We start from the raw sequence: 23,069 nt of genomic DNA on the forward strand, positions 1-23,069 counted from the left end.
TGATTAGTTATGTAAATGTGGCAGTTATGAAGTTGCAGAGTTAACTGAAAATAATGTTGATTAGTTATGTAAATGTGGCAGTTATGAAGTTGCAGAGTTAACTGAAAATAATGTTGATTAGTTATGTAAATGTGGCAGTTATGAAGTTGCAGAGTTAACTGAAAATAATGTTGATTAGTTATGTAAATGTGGCAGTTATGAAGTTGCAGAGTTAACTGAAAATAATGTTGATTAGTTATGTAAATGTGGCAGTTATGAAGTTGCAGAGTTAACTGAAAATAATGTTGATTAGTTATGTAAATGTGGCAGTTATGAAGTTGCAGAGTTAACTGAAAATAATGTTGATTAGTTATGTAAATGTGGCAGTTATGAAGTTGCAGAGTTAACTGAAAATAATGTTGATTAGTTATGTAAATGTGGCAGTTATGAAGTTGCAGAGTTAACTGAAAATAATGTTGATTAGTTATGTAAATGTGGCAGTTATGAAGTTGCAGAGTTAACTGAAAATAATGTTGATTAGTTATGTAAATGTGGCAGTTATGAAGTTGCAGAGTTAACTGAAAATAATGTTGATTAGTTATGTAAATGTGGCAGTTATGGAGTTGCAGAGTTAACAGAAAATAATGTTGATTAGTTATGTAAATGTGGCAGTTATGGAGTTGCAGAGTTAACTGAAAATAATGTTGATTAGTTATGTAAATGTGGCAGTTATGGAGTTGCAGAGTTAACTGAAAATAATGTTGATTAGTTATGTAAATGTGGCAGTTATGAAGTTGCAGAGTTAACTGAAAATAATGTTGATTAGTTATGTAAATGTGGCAGTTATGAAGTTGCAGAGTTAACTGAAAATAATGTTGATTAGTTATGTAATTGTGGCAGTTATGAAGTTGCAGAGTTAACTGAAAATAATGTTGATTAGTTATGTAAATGTGGCAGTTATGAAGTTGCAGAGTTAACTGAAAATAATGCTGATTAGTTATGTAAATGTGGCAGTTATGAAGTTGCAGAGTTAACTGAAAATAATGTTGATTAGTTATGTAAATGTGGCAGTTATGAAGTTGCAGAGTTAACTGAAAATAATGTTGATTAGTTATGTAAATGTGGCAGTTATGAAGTTGCAGAGTTAACTGAAAATAATGTTGATTAGTTATGTAAATGTGGCAGTTATGAAGTTGCAGAGTTAACTGAAAATAATGTTGATTAGTTATGTAAATGTGGCAGTTATGAAGTTGCAGAGTTAACTGAAAATAATGTTGATTAGTTATGTAAATGTGGCAGTTATGAAGTTGCAGAGTTAACTGAAAATAATGTTGATTAGTTATGTAAATGTGGCAGTTATGGAGTTGCAGAGTTAACTGAAAATAATGTTGATTAGTTATGTAAATGTGGCAGTTATGAAGTTGCAGAGTTAACTGAAAATAATGTTGATTAGTTATGTAAATGTGGCAGTTATGAAGTTGCAGAGTTAACTGAAAATAATGTTGATTAGTTATGTAAATGTGGCAGTTATGAAGTTGCAGAGTTAACTGAAAATAATGTTGATTAGTTATGTAAATGTGGCAGTTATGAAGTTGCAGAGTTAACTGAAAATAATGTTGATTAGTTATGTAAATGTGGCAGTTATGGAGTTGCAGAGTTAACTGAAAATAATGTTGATTAGTTATGTAAATGTGGCAGTTATGAAGTTGCAGAGTTAACTGAAAATAATGTTGATTAGTTATGTAAATGTGGCAGTTATGAAGTTGCAGAGTTAACTGAAATAATGTTGATTAGTTATGTAAATGTGGCAGTTATGGAGTTGCAGAGTTAACTGAAAATAATGTTGATTAGTTATGTAAATGTGGCAGTTATGAAGTTGCAGAGTTAACTGAAAATAATGTTGATTAGTTATGTAAATGTGGCAGTTATGAAGTTGCAGAGTTAACTGAAAATAATGTTGATTAGTTATGTAAATGTGGCAGTTATGAAGTTGCAGAGTTAACTGAAAATAATGTTGATTAGTTATGTAAATGTGGCAGTTATGAAGTTGCAGAGTTAACTGAAAATAATGTTGATTAGTTATGTAAATGTGGCAGTTATGGAGTTGCAGAGTTAACTGAAAATAATGTTGATTAGTTATGTAAATGTGGCAGTTATGGAGTTGCAGAGTTAACTGAAAATAATGTTGATTAGTTATGTAAATGTGGCAGTTATGAAGTTGCAGAGTTAACTGAAAATAATGTTGATTAGTTATGTAAATGTGGCAGTTATGAAGTTGCAGAGTTAACTGAAAGTAATGTTGATTAGTTATGTAAATGTGGCAGTTATGAAGTTGCAGAGTTAACTGAAATAATGTTGATTAGTTATGTAAATGTGGCAGTTATGAAGTTGCAGAGTTAACTGAAAATAATGTTGATTAGTTATGTAAATGTGGCAGTTATGAAGTTGCAGAGTTAACTGAAAGTAATGTTGATTAGTTATGTAAATGTGGCAGTTATGAAGTTGCAGAGTTAACTGAAAATAATGTTGATTAGTTATGTAAATGTGGCAGTTATGGAGTTGCAGAGTTAACTGAAAATAATGTTGATTAGTTATGTAATTGTGGCAGTTATGAAGTTGCAGAGTTAACTGAAAATAATGTTGATTAGTTATGTAAATGTGGCAGTTATGGAGTTGCAGAGTTAACTGAAAATAATGTTGATTAGTTATGTAAATGTGGCAGTTATGGAGTTGCAGAGTTAACTGAAAATAATGTTGATTAGTTATGTAAATGTGGCAGTTATGAAGTTGCAGAGTTAACTGAAAATAATGTTGATTAGTTATGTAAATGTGGCAGTTATGGAGTTGCAGAGTTAACTGAAAATAATGTTGATTAGTTATGTAAATGTGGCAGTTATGAAGTTGCAGAGTTAACTGAAAATAATGTTGATTAGTTATGTAAATGTGGCAGTTATGGAGTTGCAGAGTTAACTGAAAATAATGTTGATTAGTTATGTAATTGTGGCAGTTATGAAGTTGCAGAGTTAACTGAAAATAATGTTGATTAGTTATGTAAATGTGGCAGTTATGGAGTTGCAGAGTTAACTGAAAATAATGTTGATTAGCTTTTTTCATGCTTTTTTCATTATTTAGTTGATTTTCTCTTGAAGCAGAAAGTCTATATACTAGAAACTTGTAGACAATATGGACACAGATATAAAATAAATTATACTATATATTAGGGCCGAGACGATACCAGTATTTTTTATTTTGCCAAAATGAAAACACGAGGCAGATCATACTCTTTAAAAACCTGCTGTATATAAAATATTGGGTTCATCTTTTTATTTGTTTATTTGGTTCTCTTCCAGAACACAGAACACTGATAGACAAGGACAGTCGCAACTTTTAAACACAACAATTTACAAACACCACAACTAAAAAACAATGTGTGTGTGTGTGTGTGTGTCCCCTCATAGTCCAGCTTTTTTAAAGGTACAGTCATTCTTCTGTTTGACTGAGTAATGGAAGATGGAAGGGAGTTCCATGCGATCATGGCTCTGTATAACACCGTGCGTTGCCGTGAATTCGTTTTGAACTTGGGGACTGTGAACAGATGCCTGGTGGCATGTCTTGTGGGGTATGTATGGGTGTCTGAAGAGACCCCTGGTGGCATGTCTTGTGGGGTATGTATGGGTGTCTGAAGAGACCCCTGGTGACATGTCTTGTGGGGTGTGTATGGGTGTCTGAAGAGACCCCTGGTGACATGTCTTGTGGGGTGTGTATGGGTGTCTGAAGAGACCCCTGGTGGCATGTCTTGTGGGGTATGTATGGGTGTCTGAAGAGACCCCTGGTGACATGTCTTGTGGGGTGTGTATGGGTGTCTGAAGAGACCCCTGGTGACATGTCTTGTGGGGTGTGTATGGGTGTCTGAAGAGACCCCTGGTGACATGTCTTGTGGGGTATGTATGGGTGTCTGAAGAGACCCCTGGTGGCATGTCTTGTGGGGTATGTATGGGTGTCTGAAGAGACCCCTGGTGGCATGTCTTGTGGGGTATGTATGGGTGTCTGAAGAGACCCCTGGTGACATGTCTTGTGGGGTATGTATGGGTGTCTGAAGAGACCCCTGGTGGCATGTCTTGTGGGGTATGTATGGGTGTCTGAAGAGACCCCTGGTGACATGTCTTGTGGGGTATGTATGGGTGTCTGAAGAGACCCCTGGTGGCATGTCTTGTGGGGTATGTATGGGTGTCTGAAGAGACCCCTGGTGACATGTCTTGTGGGGTATGTATGGGTGTCTGAAGAGACCCCTGGTGACATGTCTTGTGGGGTATGTATGGGTGTCTGAGCTGAATGTTATTTGATTATGCAGACAATCTGGAATTTTCATTGCAGTAATATTTATCATGAAAAGAAGCAGTTAATCTCTCGTCAACCCTCAACCAGGAAGGACTGGCATGTTGTTGGTGTTAGTTCTGTATGCGTAGTTAAGGGCAAGGCGTGCTGCTCCGTTTTGAGCCGGATGCAGCCTTGCTAGGTCTTTCTTTGCTGCACCTGACCATAATACCGGACAGTAATCAAGACCAGAGCCTTAACGACTAGTACAGTTGATTTCTGTGTCAAAAATGCAGAACATCTTTTTATACCAGAGTGATAGCACCTCCACTACTGTCCAGAGTGATAAAACCTCCACTACTGTCCAGAGTGATAACACCTCCACTACTGTCCAGAGTGATAACACCTCCACTACTGTCCAGAGTGATAACACCTCCACTACTGTCCAGAGTGATAACACCTCCACTACTGTCCAGAGTGATAACACAAATTGACAAACCACTCACAGAGACAAACTGATATCTTTCCGACAGATAAGATCTAAACCAGGCCAGAACTTGTCTGTGTAGACCAATTTGGGTTTCCAATCTCTCCAAAAGAATGTGGTGATCAATGGTATCAAAAGCAGCACTAAGGTCTAGGAGCACGAGGACAGATGCAGAGTCTCAGTCTGATGCCATTAAAAGGTAATTTACCACCTTCACAAGTGCAGTCTCAGTGCTATGATGGGGTCTAAAACCAGACTGAAGCATTTTGTATATTCTAATACCGTAAATAGTGATACCACCTCTACTACTGTTCATAGTGATAACACCTCTACTACTGTCCAGAGTGATAACACCTCTACTGCTGTCCAGAGTGATAACACCTCTACTACTGTTCATAGTGATAACACCTCTACTACTGTCCAGAGTGATAACACCTCTACTGCTGTTCATAGTGATAACACCTCTACTACTGTCCAGAGTGATAACACCTCTAATACCGTAAAATAGTGATAACACCTGTACAACTATCCAGAGTGATAACACCTCTACTGTCCAGAGTGATAACACCTCTACTACTGTTCATAGTGATAACACCTCTACTACTGTTCATAGTGATAACACCTCTACTACTGTACAAAGTGATAACACCTCTACTGCTGTTCATAGTGATAACACATCTACTGCTGTTCATAGTGATAACACCTCTACTACTGTTCATAGTGATAACATCTCTACTACTGTCCAGAGTGATAACACCTCTACTACTGTCCAGAGTGATAACACCTCTACTACTGTACATAGTGATAACACCTCTACAACTATCCAGAGTGATAACACCTCTACTGTCCAGAGTGATAACATATCTACTACTGTTCATAGTGATAACACCTCTACTACTGTACATAGTGATAACACCTCTACTACTGTCCATAGTGATAACACCTTTACTACTGTACATAGTGATAACACCTCTACTACTGTCCATAGTGATAACACCTCTACTACTGTCCATAGTGATAACACCTTTACTACTGTTCATAGTGATAACACCTCTACTACTGTTCATAGTGATAACACCTCTACTGCTGTTCATAGTGATAACACCTCTACTGCTGTTCATAGTGATAACACCTCCACTACTATAGAGTGATAACACCTTTACTACTGTTCATAGTGATAACACCTCTACTACTGTCCAGAGTGATAACACCTCTACTACTGTCCAGAGTGATAACACCTCTACTACTGTCCAGAGTGATAACACCTCTACTACTGTCCAGAGTGATAACACCTCTACTACTGTCCAGAGTGATAACACCTCTACTGCTGTTCATAGTGATAACACCTCTACTGCTGTTCATAGTGATAACACCTCCACTACTATAGAGTGATAACACCTCTACTGCTGTTCATAGTGATAACACCTCCACTACTATAGAGTGATAACACCTCTACTACTGTCCAGAGTGATAACACCTCTACTGCTGTTCATAGTGATAACACCTCCACTACTATAGAGTGATAACACCTTTACTACTGTTCATAGTGATAACACCTCTACTACTGTCCAGAGTGATAACACCTCTACTGCTGTTCATAGTGATAACACCTCCATTACTATAGAGTGATAACACCTTTACTACTGTCCAGAGTGATAACACCTCTACTACTATAGAGTGATAACACCTCTACTACTGTCCAGAGTGATAACACCTCTAATACTGTCCAGAGTGATAACACCTCTACTACTATAGAGTGATAACATCTCTACTACTGTCCAGAGTGATAACACCTCTACTACTATAGAGTGATAACACCTCTACTACTATAGAGTGATAACACCTCTACTACTATAGAGTGATAACACCTTTACTACTGTTCAGAGTGATAACACCTCTACTACTGTACAGTGCTGTATGATGGCCAAGTTGGGCAGGGCAGTGAGATGGAAATGGCAGCTCAGTGTTAAAACCCCAGCTGTCTGAGAAAAGTCATGGTGCTCCAGGATCGCTCATTCATCATTGTTCTGTTGCAGGGCCCTAGACTGCACTGCACCGCAACTTATCGGACCTGTGGCCAGAGTCACAAGCAGTCTCATGCCTCGGGAAGCCCCCAACTCCAACACCACCAAAAACAGAGGGAAAGTACAGAGACCTTCAGAGCGAGAGGTTAGGTCGTCGTCGCGACAGGCCCTTGGGTTTGAGGAGAGGAGACACTAAGGGTAAGAGGAACAGGATTTTTCTGTTTGTCAGGTCAAGAGGTTAGCAGGTCAGGGAGGAAGGAAATGGACGTGCGTAATTGTTCAATAAAAAAAGAGACAGACAGTCAGAGACAGAGACAGACAGTCTGTCACATTCGTCGCATGGAGGAGACCAAGGCGCAGCGTAAGATGAATACATACTTTTAATAAAGACGAAGAACACTTAACAAACTATTAAAAAAATATTTAAAAAACGTGAAGCTATAATAATACTAGTGCAGACACAGGCGACTAGACATAGAAAATAACCCACGAAATACCCAAAGAAGATGGCTGCCTAAATATGGTTCCCAATTAGAGACTATGATAAACAGCTGCCTCTAATTGAGAACCAATCTAGGCAACCATAGACATACATAAACACCTAGCTAGTAAACGACCCCATAAACCTACAAAACCCCTAGACAGTACAAAAACACATACATCACCCATGTCACACCCTGACCTAACCAAAATAATAAAGAAAACAAAATATACTAAGGTCAGGGCATGACACAGTCAGACAGACATATTCGATGTCTGAAGGGTGTTATGTAGAGTACAGATTGTTCTCTGTACTAGTGCCTTTTCTCCTCACACCTGTAGCATGAAGTGTCACAGTTTTGCTTCCGTCCCTCTCCTTCCCCCAACCTGGGCTTGAATGGACCCTCTGCACACATCGACAACAGTCACCCTCGAAGCATCGTTATCCATCGCTCCACAAAAGCTGCAGTCCTTGCAGAGCAAGGGGAACAACTACTTCAAGGTCTCAGAGTGAGTGACTGATTGAAATGTCCCACAGCGCGCCCGGCTAACTAGCCAGTCATTTCACACTAATCTTTCCACAATAGAACAACTCGGGAGGTTATTTAAGCAGGCAGAAGATCGCGGCTGAGAGAACAGTAAAGACCACTGTGAGGGAAGCTTACATACATTCACACCGTACGTTTATTCTTGCACCGATCACTTGGCAGTGTTGTACAAATCTCCTGAGACGTGGTCCATGTTTAAAGGTGTAGTGCGGCCCAGCAGAGTGCGGTGTTGTGTCCACACACACACGCAGAAACACACACATACACACAGAAACACACACACATACAGTCACGTCCTAGGTTCCTGTCTCTAATCATCTCCCATTTAGCAGCATGTGCTGTCTGTGTGGAACAACTCACAATGAGGGGAAACGTGACTCTCTCTCATCCTTACTCAGCGACGGGCCAGTGGAGAGAGGAAGGAGGTGATTGAGGGAAGGAGGAAAGATGGGAAAGGAAAATAAAGGAAAAGAGGAATGTACACACATCCAGGGTGTGGAGGGCGTTTGGGTTTGGCCTTCTATGGAAGCGTGTGTGTGTGTGTGTGTGTGTGTGTGTGTGTGTGTGTGTGTGTGTGTGTGTGTGTGTGTGTGTGTGCTAATTGGCCGCAAATAGTTTTTTAAAACAAATACAAGGTACAAATGCTATTTTCTCATGATGTCTTCACTGCGTCTGTCAAGTGTTGTACTGATCTCTGCCCCCTAGTGGTGAAAGTAGGGTGTTAGTTAAAGGGTGAGGTATAGGTATCAGGGGTATCTTCTCCGCTACTGTAGATGTGTGGAGAGTGAAATGATTGGGCTTCGCGCCCTCTTGTGGTCAAAGAGATTACATCAAATCCAATTTTATTTGTCACATTCATCGTAAACAACAGGTGCACACAAGCAGTGAAATGCTTACTTAGGGGTCCTTTTAAACAATGCAGAGTTAAAGATAAAGATAACAATTTCAATAAAACACTGAAATAGTGACACAAGGAATAAATACACACAACCTAACATATTAGACACACACACACACACACACACACACACACACACGCGCGCATGCACACGCACACACACAGTTAAACTGTCCATCATCATTTTGTAGAAAGAGCAGAAAGAGAGGAGAAGGACATATCAGACAACTTGTGTTTATGAGATGTGCTGCAACCCAGAACCAGTGTTTTGTTTTAGTGTGTTTTAGTTTAGGTTATTCGGACAGAAAAGACAAGTGAAAGACACAGTGCAGATCAAAACAAGTTAAGAGGTGTGCAGGTGAGTGACCACAGAGGTTACATATACAACACCTAATTGGACCCTGAATCTCACATGATCACAAAAACACACCTTGTCATGTGATCACATTGTTGAGTTTGATGTGAAATCCTGTTTTTTTTTCTGTGAGGGTAATCCACACCGTTTTGTATTTTTGCTCTGCAGATCAGTGTTTCTCTTCACACAGCACAGTGTAATTACAGCGGATAGGAGGTCGTTCATGGAATGAAGGGAATGGTGGGCGTAGCTCCACTCATGTTGTTGCTCTGAGAATGAACAGAGTGAATATTACAGGCCATTCTTCCTCACAGTCTCTGGTCTGCTCTACACTGACATGTGGCACAGCCTCTTGATGCTTCCTCCATGGACTTATTGTAATTGTATTATTTTAATATTGGTGGTTGGAATAAGAGAGGCATTATTCCCATGACTTCTCGTATGTTATTCATCAACCTAATGACTGCTATTCTGGCGAGGAGAATCCATCCAGCGCTGCTTTCCAAAACCAATTCCAAACTCTAACAAAATGGCTGATGTTGCTATTAAAACACTAAAGCAAAATAAGCAGAGGGAAATAGAATAATTTAATAAATAGTCACCGGCCTACAGCACACGTCCCCCCACAATGCAACAGGTTATGGATGTGGTGAGTTACTGTACACTATAGGCCTACAAATGTTACCCATTAATACAGTCTGGCAGCCTTCGCAGTCTATAGAGTGATAACATCAACCATATTCATGTGTCTACAGATCCACTACTTACACTATACACAAAGAATTTGCAGCTGAAATTGGAATGTCTGCTGGCTGAGCCAATGTTAGCTGACACAACACTGACATTGCATTAACAGTAAGCGGGTGGACTGTGTAACACTGTCGGCAGCCCTCTGATTTGTGTGGCTCCAGCAGCCTACCCACATGAAAAACAACTATAGTGTATACCATGGTAGGAATACTGTTGTATTCACTGTAGTGTTTCTGTGGACTGAAGTATACTGTAGTATTTACTATAGTGTTTTAGTTGCATTATCTTTGACATAGAAGTGGGGGTTTTCGCTTTGAGGAAACCAACTGGAGAAATACTAAAAGAGCACATTTTCCATAACATGTAGGTAGAAAGGTTGGACTGGGGTCTGAACAGGTAGTTCAGAGCTTCTGCTCTTTTCAATAGTCATACAGAACACAATATAATTATGGTCTATACTTGGCATGTAGGTTTCTCACTTACGGCTGGCACAAATTGGGATATGGGGGTGGGGAATGGGCAGGGTATATGCAAATTAAATACTGTGGTATCTACTATAGTTTTGTAAGTGTTTTTGCTGACATTTATATATTATTTACTATAGTATTTTTTTGCGGATAACACTAGTATTTACTATATTATACTACAAAATTCTATACTAAGTACTACACATGATCGAAGAATACTACACTGTGTAGTATAGTACTCTATAGCATACTACAGTTTTATACAGAATTCTATAATAAGTAGTGTAGTATTCTATAGTAAACTGTAGTATTTTTTTTATGTGGGTAACGCCCTTCAGTCTAATGACATGGTAATGTGCTCATTTCCAAGACATCATGGTAAAAACACGAAGGTCTGGATGTATATTATGGTGCTTTCATAGCTTGGTAGTTGGCAGTGTTAAGGAACAGTGTGGAGTGATTTGGTGTTTGTGTTTTTCTTATTTCGCACTGGTTCATGGGATACATCAATTCCATCAACAAGTTGTTCCTGGTATGCTCCTACAGTGGTTGTGAATGAGAAATTATGCTTAATTCGACCAGTAAACATTCTAAAGATGTTTAATCAACAGGACCGGTGACATTATTGAAATTTGGAAAACCCTGAAAGTCAAAGTGTTCCGTAGCTTTGATTAGGTCCAATGTGCCGACCTCCTGCTTCTAAGCAGTCTGTCACAACCAAGACTTGATAAAGTCAGCATTGAAGCTTTTTTAGGGCATTTAATTTTGGCTGAGCATTAAACCAAATGTTCTCCTGTTCCCCTGCTTCCTGATTGTTTTCTGAGACATAATACATCTGGCATGTGGGCTATAAATTAATTGATTCTTATGAAAGCATGGAGAATACAACCTTGACTTGGACAGAGTGAGGTCATTTTATCCAGTGTTGAGCGCGTACAAATGGTTACTGCATAGACAAACTGTGCATTAAATGGTTAGTGAAAGCAGAGATATTTTTTGCCAAGTCAAACCATAAATGACTTGATTCAGGGGGTATGGTAGTCTGTGGTCCATGCTGATGTCTACAAGAACCACACATGCCAATTGTCCATTTAGTCATTGCTTTACCTTTGGTCTGAGGAGGTCACTTAAATTCCATGTCAGTGTTGTACTGCATGTACTTAGCATATACAGTGGGGCAAAAAAGTATTTAGTCAGCCACCAATTGTGCAAGTTCTCCAACTTAAAAAGATGAGAGAGGCCTGTAATTTTCATCATAAGTACACTTCAGCTATGACAGACCAAATGAGAAGAAAAAAATCCAGATAATCACATTGTAGGATTTTTTATGAATTTATTTGCAAATTATGGTGGAAAATAAGTATTTGGTCGTTTATCTCAATACTTTGTTATATACTCTTTGTTGGTAATGACAGAGGTCAAACGTTTTCTGTAAGTCTTCACAAGGTTTTCACACACTGTTGCTGGTATTTTGGCCCATTCCTCCATGCAGATCTCCTCTAGAGCAGTGATGTTTTGGGGCTGTTACTGGGCAACACGGACTTTCAACTCCCTCCAAAGATTTTCTATGGGGTTGAGATCTGGAGACTGGCTAGGCCACTCCAGGACCTTGAAATGCTTCTTACGAAGCCACTACTTGGTTGCCCGGGCAGTGTGTATGGGATCATTGTCATGCTGAAAGACCCAGCCACGTTTCATCTTCAATGCCCTTGCTGATGGAAGGAGGTTTTCACTCAAAATCTCACGATACATGGCCCCATTCATTCTTTCCTTTACACGGATAAGTCGTCCTGGTCCCGTTGCAGAAAAACAACCCCAAAGCATGATGTTTCCACCCCCATGCTTCACAGCAGGTATTGTGTTCTTTGTTGCATCTAACTCCTCACCTTTCACATTGTTTTGTCTTGGTGTCTGGAATGAGACTAATCTTAATGTATGAACAGCACAGAAGGTTGGTGGAGAACGGGCTCGTGGTAATGCCTGGAGCCGAATCAGTGGAATGGTACTGTATCAAATACATCAAACACATGGTTTCCATCTGTTTGATGCCATTCCATTGGCTCCGTTCCAGCCATTATTAGGAGTCGTCCTCCCCTCAGCAGCCTCCACTGATCAACAGTAATCTTACAGCTAGCTCAGTGTCCCTCCAAATGTACTCTAACACCTTGTTTGAATCAAATGTTCTCTTTAAAATCCAAACAAGCATACTGTAGTGTTAATACTCTTCTTTTGGTATTTCTTTCATTAGTCTGTTGTTGATATTATCTCAAAATGTTTTGCGTGTCAACAATCAATTAGATTCAAAATAGAGAAATAGAGTCGTATGATGAATCACCTCTTCCCTCGTTACACTGGGGTAGGCCCACTGGATCAGTAACAACTGTACTGTGTGAAGCTTCGAAGTAACGCATTGGACTATTTTCAGTTCGAAATTTTGCACATTCGCTTCTCGATGATGCAAAACACATCTCTTCATTAGAGCAGGAACTGACATCCACAACAACAAGGAGCCCACTCTCTTTTCCTACCCGCCCAGTAACTCAAAACCCCACCTCTGAATAAGAGTGTTGTGGTTTCAGAGCCAAAAATGTCTGCCCTTGAGGAGTGGCCTGGCTGTCCACCCTGGCAGTATCAAACTCAAATCCATGTGATTTAACTTGTCAGAACTATTTATTATCTGTTCCACAACAAGATGGCTTTTAAAATGTTTCAGAGTACAGTATGATCAGAAAATTTGGGAGTCCCTCGCTGTGTATAGTCATATGGTTATAGTGCGCATCCTGAGGCCTCGCTACAAAATGTTAAATAGCACACTTATCTTAGCTCTCAGGATTCCGAGAAACTTCGGCGAGGGGTTATTGTACTGCCATACATTTTCTCTAATATGTCTGTCAGAATACCTCTGTTTAACTCATTCTATGGTCTTGAAACTCATCTGTTTAACCCATTATATGGTCTTGAAAATCTCATTTTGCTGACCTGCCCTCTCTCTCTCCTAGGACATGGCCAAGCCCCTCCCTTCTACTCATCTATTGGTGGTGGCACTCCAGCTGTGTCTAGTACTATGCCACCATGCCCGTGGGGCGGCATATTACGGGCACAAGCAGCCACAGCACCCACAGCAGCACCTTCCCCAGCAGCACCAGCCCATGCAACAGATACCTCACATGCCCCTAGGGAACGTGTATGGGAACGGGAACGGGAACGGGAATGGGGACGGGCTGCCCAAGCAACAGTACGGGAAGGAAATGCCACAACATATGCCATACAGCAAAGAGATGCCATATGTGGTGCCACAGTATGGGCAAGAACTTCCACAGATGCTTCCACAGATGCACGAACAACCCCAGATGCCACCCAATAAGGGTAAGGGAAAAGGTGAGATTTTAATAGATTGTCTACATCACAGAAATGTACACACTTAGAATTTTTTTTTTCTTTGGTTGTCCCCATAGGAGAACCCTTTTTGGTTCTACATGGAACCAAAAGGGTTCTACTTGGAACTAAAAAGGATTCTTCAAAGGGTTCTCCTGTGGGGACAGCTAGAGAACTGTTACGGCATATTGCAGATACTGTACACACTGAGAAAAAAGGTGTGATCTAGAACCTAAAAAGGTTATTTGGCTGTCCCTATAGGAGAACCCTTTGAAGAACCTTTTTGGTTCCAGGTATGAACCTTTTTGGGTTCCATGTAGGACCTTTTCCACAGAGGGCTCTACATGGAACCAAAAAGTGTTTTCCCTGGAACAAAAAAGGGTTCTCCTATGGGAACAGCCAAATAACCTTTTTGGAAACCTTTTTTCTAAGAGTGTAAGACATTTCACATAAATGTGTATTTTGACTGTTTCAACAATCAAGCAAGGAATCAGAGAAGGCAGAAAGAAAGTATGTTTGATAGATAACTAGGAAATGTAACATGCTTTTAAGATCCACTATCAGCACCCTGTGTCCAAGGGGGACATTAAAGTCAGCTTTTAGCATTCATTTTCAAAGATAATAATTTGGCCCATCATCTACGGTTGAAGGTACATTGGGCTTACCCAAATGTCCATGCATATTAATTGGTCATGTTCCTATGTGCTCAATGAGATACTCAAGTCAGTAATTCATGATAAATGCTAATTGATGTCATCCACAGGTCAGTCATATCCCAGTAATGGGAAAGGCCTTGGAGGCCCACCACCTGATGATAGGGGACTACAGGGTCCTGGTCCCGAGGGGCCACCAGGAGCCCAAGGGCCCCCAGGACCACAGGGCCCTCCAGGGATGCTAGGTCAAGGGATGCCCGGCCCCCATGGAAAACCAGGCCCTCCTGGTCCCCAAGGGTATCCTGGGATAGGAAAACCCGGAATGCCGGGAATGCCCGGTAAACCTGGTGGAGGCGGTCAGCCTGGTCCGAAGGGCGACCTTGGTCCTGGTGGTGATGTAGGACCAATGGGGATGCCTGGGGGGCCAGGTCTTCCAGGGCCACCAGGCCTGCCAGGCATCGGGAAGCCAGGGGGTCAGGGACTACCTGGGCAGCCTGGGCCTCGAGGGGAGCCTGGACACAAGGGCATACCTGGACTGCCTGGTCTTCCTGGGCCCAAGGGAGACAAAGGGATTGGCTTGCCCGGATTGCCAGGTTTGAAAGGACCTGGTGGACCTCCTGGGCCTCCTGGTCAAGGGGGTTTGCCAGGGGTTGGAAAACCAGGTCTGAATGGACTACCAGGATTGCCCGGGGGGGCAGGAAAACCAGGCCCACCTGGAGAAGGAGGACTTGCTGGTCCACCAGGTGAAGGGGGAGAACCAGGACCACCTGGGCTACCAGGTATTGGCAAGCCCGGGCATGATGGTTTGCCAGGACAACCAGGGTTCCCAGGCGGTAAAGGGGAATCAGGCCCACCAGGTTTGCCAGGGGGCTCAGGCCTACCTGGTTATGGAAAGCCAGGATATCCTGGACCAAAAGGAGACAAAGGACATGGAGGTTTTTCTGGAGCTCCAGGCCCAAAAGGTGACAAAGGTCATGGAGGTCTCCCAGGGCAGGAAGGCCTTCCTGGACCCAACGGGCCACCGGGCCTGCCCGGTACCATTGGGCCACCTGGGGGTCTTGGTTTCCCAGGTCCGAAGGGAGAAGGTGGCAATGGAGGGCCAAAGGGGCTGCCAGGTCCTAAAGGTGAGCCAGGGCCTCCAGGGCTTCCTGGACAGGGTGGGTATCCTGGAGAGGGTGGTCAACCAGGACCGAGAGGTATACCAGGGCCACTGGGTCCGAAAGGGGATAACGGCCACAAAGGGTTACCTGGCCTCCCTGGATCTCCTGGAATGCCCGGTTCAAGGGGAGAAGGTGGAATGCCCGGAGAAAAAGGTCACCAGGGACCCAAGGGAATCCCTGGAAATTCTGGTCCAGGTGGGCCACTTGGTCCTCCCGGTCTTCCCGGGCCAAAAGGCGAGCTTGGTCCACCAGGGAAACCTGGCTACCCCGGCGAAGGTAAACCTGGTGTTCCAGGCGCTTTAGGGCCCCAAGGGAAACCTGGCAACGGTGGACCCCCTGGTCAGCCTGGACAACCAGGACAACCTGGTCCCCCTGGCCCACCCGGACCGCCCACCCAACCACCTGGTCTTGGTGAAATCCTCCCTGAGCTGGGTCCTGGTCTGGACGGTCTTAAACAAGGCGGTTACAAGAAACCAAAGAATGGAGGGGACAGGAACGGCCTGGAGATGCCAGCATTCACGGCTCAGCTCACCAATCCTTTCCCCCCCGTAGGCTCCCCTGTGGTCTTCGACAAGCTCCTGTACAATGGTCATCAGGACTACAATCCCCAAACCGGCGTCTTCAGCTGTACCATACCGGGAATCTATTACTTTGCTTACCACGTCCACTGCAAAGGAGCGAATGTGTGGGTGGCGCTGGTCAAGAACAATGAGCCTGTGATGTACACATATGATGAGTACAAAAAGGGCAGCCTGGACCAGGCGTCAGGGAGCGCTGTGCTCCCCTTACAGCAAGGAGACACTGTGCATGTACAGCTTCCATCTGACCAGGCAGCAGGACTTTATGCCGGTCAATATGTCCACTCTTCATTCTCCGGATATTTATTGTACCCAATGTAAAGATCAACAACAAAAAGGGCATCCACACCACAACTCACTACATAGCTGTTTTATTTGTGTTTTATTCATTTTAAACTGTTGACCTCAATAGTGACACATGACAACGGTGAATGTGTGAGTGCTACAGCTATAGTATGTTTCTGCCTTTGTATTGCAGTATTAGATGGGTGGAAAAAAAACTAAAATCAATCTCTGCAATTACATTTCATTTACCCCAGAAATTAATTTGGCAAAACCCTCAGATAAATTATTTGAGATGTCTGTATGTAGATATTCAGATAATTATGCAAATTACAATTTCTGTTGGTTAATAGGGGGTAAAAATGTTGCAAATGATTGAGAATACTGACTATCCCAGTTGTAGCAGTGTCATCCACCTCACGTGATTGACAGTGTTTATAGAGAAAACATGGTTGCTGACATGCGATGGCGCTACTGTGGATAGCAGCATATTACAATGGAAACAGTGTTATTTTTTTATTAAAGATAACTATTTTCAGGATGGAATTATTACATTTGCCCAACATGTTCTTCTCCTTATGTGAATACATAGCATTTGTTTGTATTTTATATTTGCATATCAGATTTATGTTATGTGCACTCAGTATATCCGTTCTTTGCATTCCAACAGCCATATGACGCCACTAAAGGGCTAGCCGTCTACCGCAGCTTCCATAAGCAAGCATCAACGCATCCGCTTTATCTGTCATGCATACCTAATGTTAGTACACAATTATTCTTCAGAGGTCATTCTTCCATGTGTGGACTTTTCAGAAGACATTCTAATGTCTTTATTTCATGCCAGATTATACTTTTGGCATATAAGTAACACTGTTACATTCACAGTATGTTTTACCATACATTGTTCCCCTTTAACAACATGATTTTCCCGATCCCATAGTTCCTCCACGACAGATTGATTTATTTTTTATCATCCACTTATTCACATTGTTCCAGATTATGCAGAAGTGTCTACCATTTTTATTTATTGATATCATATTTGGAAATGAGATGGTTTGAGATGGTGAAATGAGATTGTTTCATGGTTTGGAACCTAAAATAAAATTCAATTGATATTGCAACATAGTGAAGACATTTGGTTGTAAGCTGCCCATTTCATCTGTTGTGCATTAATAAATACATGAGTTATGGGAGTTTGAAGGGGTGTATAGTCAACATTTCCAATATCCACATTAAGTTAAAAAGTCAACCACACTTCTCTAAGGTATGTGGCAGTATTCCTCTCTGTCATTTATTTGTTTAACTACTGATTTTGTCTGAAATTGTTAATGTGTATACCTGTTGAGACTGCCTTGAAGGAAAAAATAAATGTTACCTGACAATGGTGCTAAACATATAACCAAATTAAGAACTTAGTATAATGTTTTTGGCACTATTGTTGTTTTTCTAAATAAAGATGAAGTGATTAAAACAATGTGTTCTCTTCTTCGATTGCTACTTGTTTCATTGGGCCTGCACACAAGCTGTGTTCACATTGGGCCTGCACACAAGCTGTGTTCACATTGGGCCTGCACACAAGCTGTGTTCACATTGGGCCTGCACACAAGCTGTGTTCACATTGGGCCTGCACACAAGCTGTGTTCACATTGGGCCTGCACACAAGCTGTGTTCACATTGGGCCTGCACACAAGCTGTGTTCACATTGGCATTTTGAAGTGACTCAAATCCAATTTTTTTGTATATCCGATTTTAATCTGTTATTTTTCCTGCCATCAGAACCGCCAAAAAGCACATGGAATCAGATATTTCAAGCCACATTTCAAATCATCTTCGTAGGTGGTATGAAATCAGATACAAATCTGAGTCCTGGCCATGCGACTTGAGTCTGAACTGTCTAATCTGACTTATTTTTAAACTTATTTGGCATATCTTGTTGCTTGCTGGCCACTCTGACAGTTTGACAAGAACATGCGGTAGCCAACTTGCTTGTTAATTGTTTACAAGCAAATGAGTGAATGTGCTACCTAGCGAGCTAGTTGACTGCTATGGCTATCCAAAAAGGACTTGTTTTTAAAGTTGAATCATCTTATCCTTTGAGTTCTTACACTATGATTTTGAACATTTAAATCAACTAGTAAACGTCCATGGCAGGAATTGTTGTCACCTTAGCCTGTTACATCACTTTTGAGCGATAGGAACCAGGAGCACCAGCACCAATCAGCCTACACCACAGCGCACACACCTGTGACAACTGCCATAGCCATGTCAGCAAAAGACTGCTGTCTGAACATACACATATCCCATTTGGTCACTTGTAACTTGCTGTTTGTAAAGCCAATAAAAACAAAACTGATTCGAGGGTCCAACACATGCTATTGTTGGTTACTCACTGTTTTCAAGAAGATCAGCATCATCATCATCATCATCATCATCATCATTTTTGTCAATACCTGTACAACACTGCATACACTCACAAAATTCAATATAATGCATTTGTTGCTGAATGTTTACATAAAGAATCATTTATATTTGACAGACCACTAGTTAAACATTTCTCATATAGCTACAAACAGATGAATATCATACAATACACTGCGGTGTTATAGGTGTCACATTTATGGGCAGGTTGCAGCAGTGTGTAGGAGGGATAATCCAAGATGTGGGAAGTGTGAAGGAGGACATGGGGCAGAGCAATGTGTAGTTTCGATGGAAAAAATGTGTGTGTCAACTGTGCCCATGTTGCGGAAAATTGGAGGTGTCCGGTGCGAGAGAGGCAGGTTGAGGTGGCCAGGGTCATAGTGCAGAAGATGTCCTATTATGAGGCATTGAAGAAGGTAGAGGGTGGATAAAGGGTAAGGGATTCTGAGAGGATCCCTGTGAATAGTAGATCTGTGCCAGAACAGAGGGATAGGCCAATGAGCGATATACTGTATGTTTCAGTAAGGTTGGCTCCTCCAATGGTTATCAACTGTACCACAGTGATGGAATGTAAGTCACAGAAAATATATGTTGTGGTGGCAGCTGCAGAAAAGTACTTGGGTGTACGAGATTTGACTTCAGAAGAGTTACAGGGTGTGTTGAGTGGTAGTGTCCCGTCCTCTCAGGTCGTTGGCCTGGGGTAGAATCAGATACGGTTAAAGTAGTGAAATAAGGTGGTGGGTTTTAATGAGTGTAAGGTTAGTTGGTAGGGTAATTAAAAATATATTTTATTTTTCCCGTTTCCCCTTCTCCTATTTTGTATCACAAAGTGTAATGGATTTATAATATTGTTCAATGGATTTTTAAACGTTCAATTAACAAACTTATTTCGAACCTCACGAAGAAGAAGATCATAGCCTGTCGCAATGAGCGTTTCCGTTTCCAACTGTAGTATAACTTTTTGGATTGTCCCCCACTGCCATCCGTTCAGTCATCTGTCCAATCACAGATTGAATAGTCAACACTTCTGTATTGCACATGTCTACGGGAGAAAGGAGGAATGTCCACCGAGTTTAGTCGCAATAAGTTTGTTAATTGAACGTGTAACGACTATTGTTGTACTGAACATACAGTAAGTATTACATTAACATATGTCTAGCAAACTAAACTTTAGCTGCAGTTGTCTGTAGTTTGTTTTTGCAAGGTGTCTACGGCAATGAGACTTAGCTAGCAGTACCACTAAGTTGGCAAGCTGGCTAGCAGTACCACTAAGTTGACTTGTACATCGTCCTGGATTGTAAATGAGGAAATGCATGACAAACGGTGATCATGCTTGCTTAGTACAAACAGCTGGTCGATTTAGAAACTGCATACCAATAGCTGATGATGCTAGCTAGCTTGGTAACTTTAAAATCGTCTGGGTGACTTTTTACGTTTTGACTTGTAACGTTACATTGTCATGCATTTCCCCACTGACAGTCTAGGACGAACTGTGAGTATGCTTGTTTAGTTTACAAGCAGCAGGTCGTTTTATAAACTACATACTAATAGCTGATGGTGCTTGCTAGCTAACTAACTCGGTCTTAAAACTGTATTGGAATCAGACCTGTTGATGAATGTTTTAACACAAGGGCATCTGGGCTCTTTCTAAATAGTCCACAGGGTGATTTAAATATTTTACTGGCCAACTAGAAATCATCCTCGCCTGGCCTGGCGTTATCTGAAAAGCCAGCAGAAGGGGACAAGAAAGCAGAGGGTAGCCAAGCTAGTGCTAATCCACATGACCATCATCCTCATGTGTCCACTGTCAAGTTATCAACTGGGTAACCTTCAGGAAAACTAGGAGGATCAGCTATGCTATGTACAAGTAATTTCTGTATTTATGCCTCAACTAATCTATTAGTCTAATGCATAGACCTTATTCACCCAAGTCATAGACTGTTATCTGTACTACCGCATGGCAGGCGGTACCTACTGCCAACGGGACCCTGAACAGCTTCTACCCCTTAGCCATAAGACTGTTATCTGTACTACTGCACGGCAGGCGGTACCTACTGCCAATGGGACCCTGAACAGCTTCTACTCCTTAGCCATAAGACTGTTAAATAGTTAACCAAATAGCTACCCTTTGAGTCATCACATACTCTGCAGATACTGCTTATTATCTATCCTGTTGCCTAAAGACTTTACCCCTACCTATATGTAAATATCTACCTCAATTACATTGACTCGGGATTGGCTCGGTACACTCAGTGTATATAGCCAAGTCATCATTTCTCAGAACTGGTACCCCATGCATTTCGTCAAGTTGTAATTGACTCAGTACTGGTACTCTGTGTATATAGTCATGTTATAATTGACTCAGTACTGGTACCCCGTGTATATAGTCATGTTATAATTGACTCAGTACTGGTACCCCGTGTATATAGTCATGTTATAATTGACTCAGTACTGGTACCCCGTGTATATAGCCATGTTATCATTGACTCAGTACTGGTACTCTGTGTATACAGCTAAGTAATCGTTACTCATTGTGTATTTATTTATTATTATCTTTCTATTATTCTCTCTGCATTGTGGGAAGGGCTCGTAAGTAAGCATTTCACTGTTAGTCTACACCTGTTTACAGAGCATGTGACTAATGCAATTCTTAATTCATTGGTATTGCTCACTTCATACAAATTGTATTAGTTCTATTATTTTAAAGGCTAGTTGTCTAATGTAATTAGACTGCCATTAGGTTTCAATGTCTTCGAGAATGAATGACACAATGAATGACAGGTTTTACTTTGAGTTTTTTGGACAGGTGGTAACCATGGCCTCCCGAGCTGGACCTCGAGCTACTGGCACAGATGGAAGTGACTTTCAGCACCGCGAGAGAGTGGCCTCACACTACCAGATGAGGTTCGCTCTCATTTGAATGTTAATGCATTTTAGTCATTTAGCAGACGCTCTTATCCAGACCGTCTTACAGGAGCGATTAGGGTTAAGTGCCTACATAAAACAAGATGACAGGTTTTGTTCACAGTGACCCATTTGAAACATCACATTCTTGTGCTTCTCCTCTGTCTTTCTCATCAGTGTCGCCCTCAAGTCCGAGATCCGTAAGCTGAACATCGTCCATGTTCTGATCTGGCTCCTCTTAGCTGCCCAGGTGACAGTGAGCCAGCTGAATCTAGTGTCCCACAGTGTGGTGGCTGCTCCCTACCAGTGGGAGTACCCCTACCTGCTAAGTGTCATCCCTTCCCTCTTCAGCTTCATGGCCCTGCCCAAAAACAACATCAGCTACCTGGTGATCTCCATGATCAGTGCTGGCCTCTTCTGCATAGCGCCGCTCATCTACGGGGGCATGGAGATGTTCCCAGTGGCCCAGCAGCTGTACCGCCACGGCAAAGCCTACCGCTTCATCTTCGGCTTCTCTGCCGTGTCCGTTATGTACCTGGTGATGGTGATCGCGGTGCAGGTGCACGGCTGGCAGATCTACTACAGCAAGAAGCTGCTGGACGCCTGGTTCACCTCCACACAAGACAAGAAGAAGAAATGAGGACAGAGGACTAAATTATTTAAACAACTGACAAGGAATGACTATTGCTGCCTGCCACTGTCTGACACCACTTCTAGGCCCATCTTCCATCTATATTTGAATTCTACATCCCCATCTCGCCATCCCTAATTGATAGTTGTAGGACTGATTGGAATACTCAGCAGACTGTCCTGTCGTCTTCCTGGTAACCCTCTAACCTCTATTATCTCATCTCCTGGCTCTGGTGCCTGTGGACAGATTAAGACTGGAGTTGTCTGAGACTCCAGGGTTTAATGTTGACCTGTTCTGCTGCCTTTAGAAAGTGTCCTCTTTATGTCTCAGTCCTGATCTATGGAGCTGGCTGCCATAATCTGTGAGGGATACAGTTGTGTCTTTGGCTATGCCGGATTAGGTGATATGGCATGCTGTTCTATAAAATCATTTCTCTGTAATTAATATTACCTGATTTGAGCTAATCAGGTAAATAATTACCTAGAAAGTCAGGGAACCACGAAATAATGTTTATAGAGCTGTTATCTTCCGAATAAACTCTTAAAGACCTGGTAATCTTTTACATCAATAGCAGTCCATATTTAATCGTCGCCTTATTCAGTCTCATCTGAAAGTTGTAAATTCTTGGTTATCTTCACAAACCCTGGCTAACAAGTTGAATCAGCAATACAAAATGTGGTTTATTTATTTACTAAATACCTAAATAATCACACAGAATTACATCTACACAGAATGGATCATACATTGATTACAAATGTCATAAAGG

The 23,069-nt window shown here is 41.7% G+C and overlaps 2 protein-coding genes and 1 non-coding gene across 7 annotated transcripts in view; 2 read left to right on the top strand and 1 right to left on the bottom strand.

The window, feature by feature from the left end:
• Positions 1-17,821, top strand: part of LOC109890467 (collagen alpha-1(VIII) chain-like) — a 36,314-nt gene extending 18,493 nt beyond the window's left edge. The window contains exons 2-4 of one of the 3 annotated variants that reach the window (XM_031792882.1): positions 6,817-7,002; positions 13,302-13,680; positions 14,441-17,821. In XM_031792882.1, coding sequence (XP_031648742.1) covers positions 13,305-13,680; positions 14,441-16,389 — 2,325 coding nt within the window. In that variant the 5' untranslated portion in view covers positions 6,817-7,002; positions 13,302-13,304 and the 3' untranslated portion in view covers positions 16,390-17,821. The remainder of the gene's footprint in view (positions 1-6,816; positions 7,003-13,301; positions 13,681-14,440) is intronic. The other 2 variants (XM_031792884.1, XM_031792883.1) reach the window with 2 other exon arrangements.
• On the bottom strand, positions 10,136-10,188 carry LOC116354101 (U7 small nuclear RNA). Its single transcript, XR_004203504.1, has one exon. It is a non-coding gene; the product is annotated as a U7 small nuclear RNA (small nuclear RNA).
• A 1,933-nt stretch (positions 17,822-19,754) lies between the features above and the next one.
• LOC109890477 (protein jagunal homolog 1-B) lies at positions 19,755-22,865 on the top strand. 3 transcript variants are annotated; one of them, XM_020482412.2, is made up of 3 exons: positions 19,755-19,900; positions 21,575-21,672; positions 21,850-22,865. In XM_020482412.2, the coding sequence occupies exons 2-3, from the start codon at positions 21,584-21,586 to the stop codon at positions 22,310-22,312; spliced, it is 552 nt and encodes a 183-aa protein (XP_020338001.1). In that variant the 5' UTR covers positions 19,755-19,900; positions 21,575-21,583; the 3' UTR covers positions 22,313-22,865. The 3 variants fall into 3 exon arrangements, with proteins under 3 accessions (XP_020338001.1, XP_031648745.1, XP_020338002.1); XM_031792885.1 differs by having other exon boundaries at positions 19,759-19,900; positions 21,550-21,672; XM_020482413.2 differs by having other exon boundaries at positions 19,759-19,900; positions 21,563-21,672.
• Positions 22,866-23,069: the final 204 nt, after the last annotated feature.

Source organism: Oncorhynchus kisutch, linkage group LG16 (genome assembly GCF_002021735.2).
Source record: "Oncorhynchus kisutch isolate 150728-3 linkage group LG16, Okis_V2, whole genome shotgun sequence".
NCBI lineage: Eukaryota > Metazoa > Chordata > Actinopteri > Salmoniformes > Salmonidae > Oncorhynchus > Oncorhynchus kisutch.

Bases quoted from the DNA above. Each gene is read 5' to 3' on its own strand.
- LOC109890477 (XM_020482412.2), top strand. From the start codon at position 21,584: ATGGCCTCCCGAGCTGGACCTCGAGCTACTGGCACAGATGGAAGTGAC. The intron at 21,673-21,849 runs GTTCGCTCTCAT...CTTTCTCATCAG, and splicing joins GCCTCACACTACCAGATGAG to TGTCGCCCTCAAGTCCGAGA.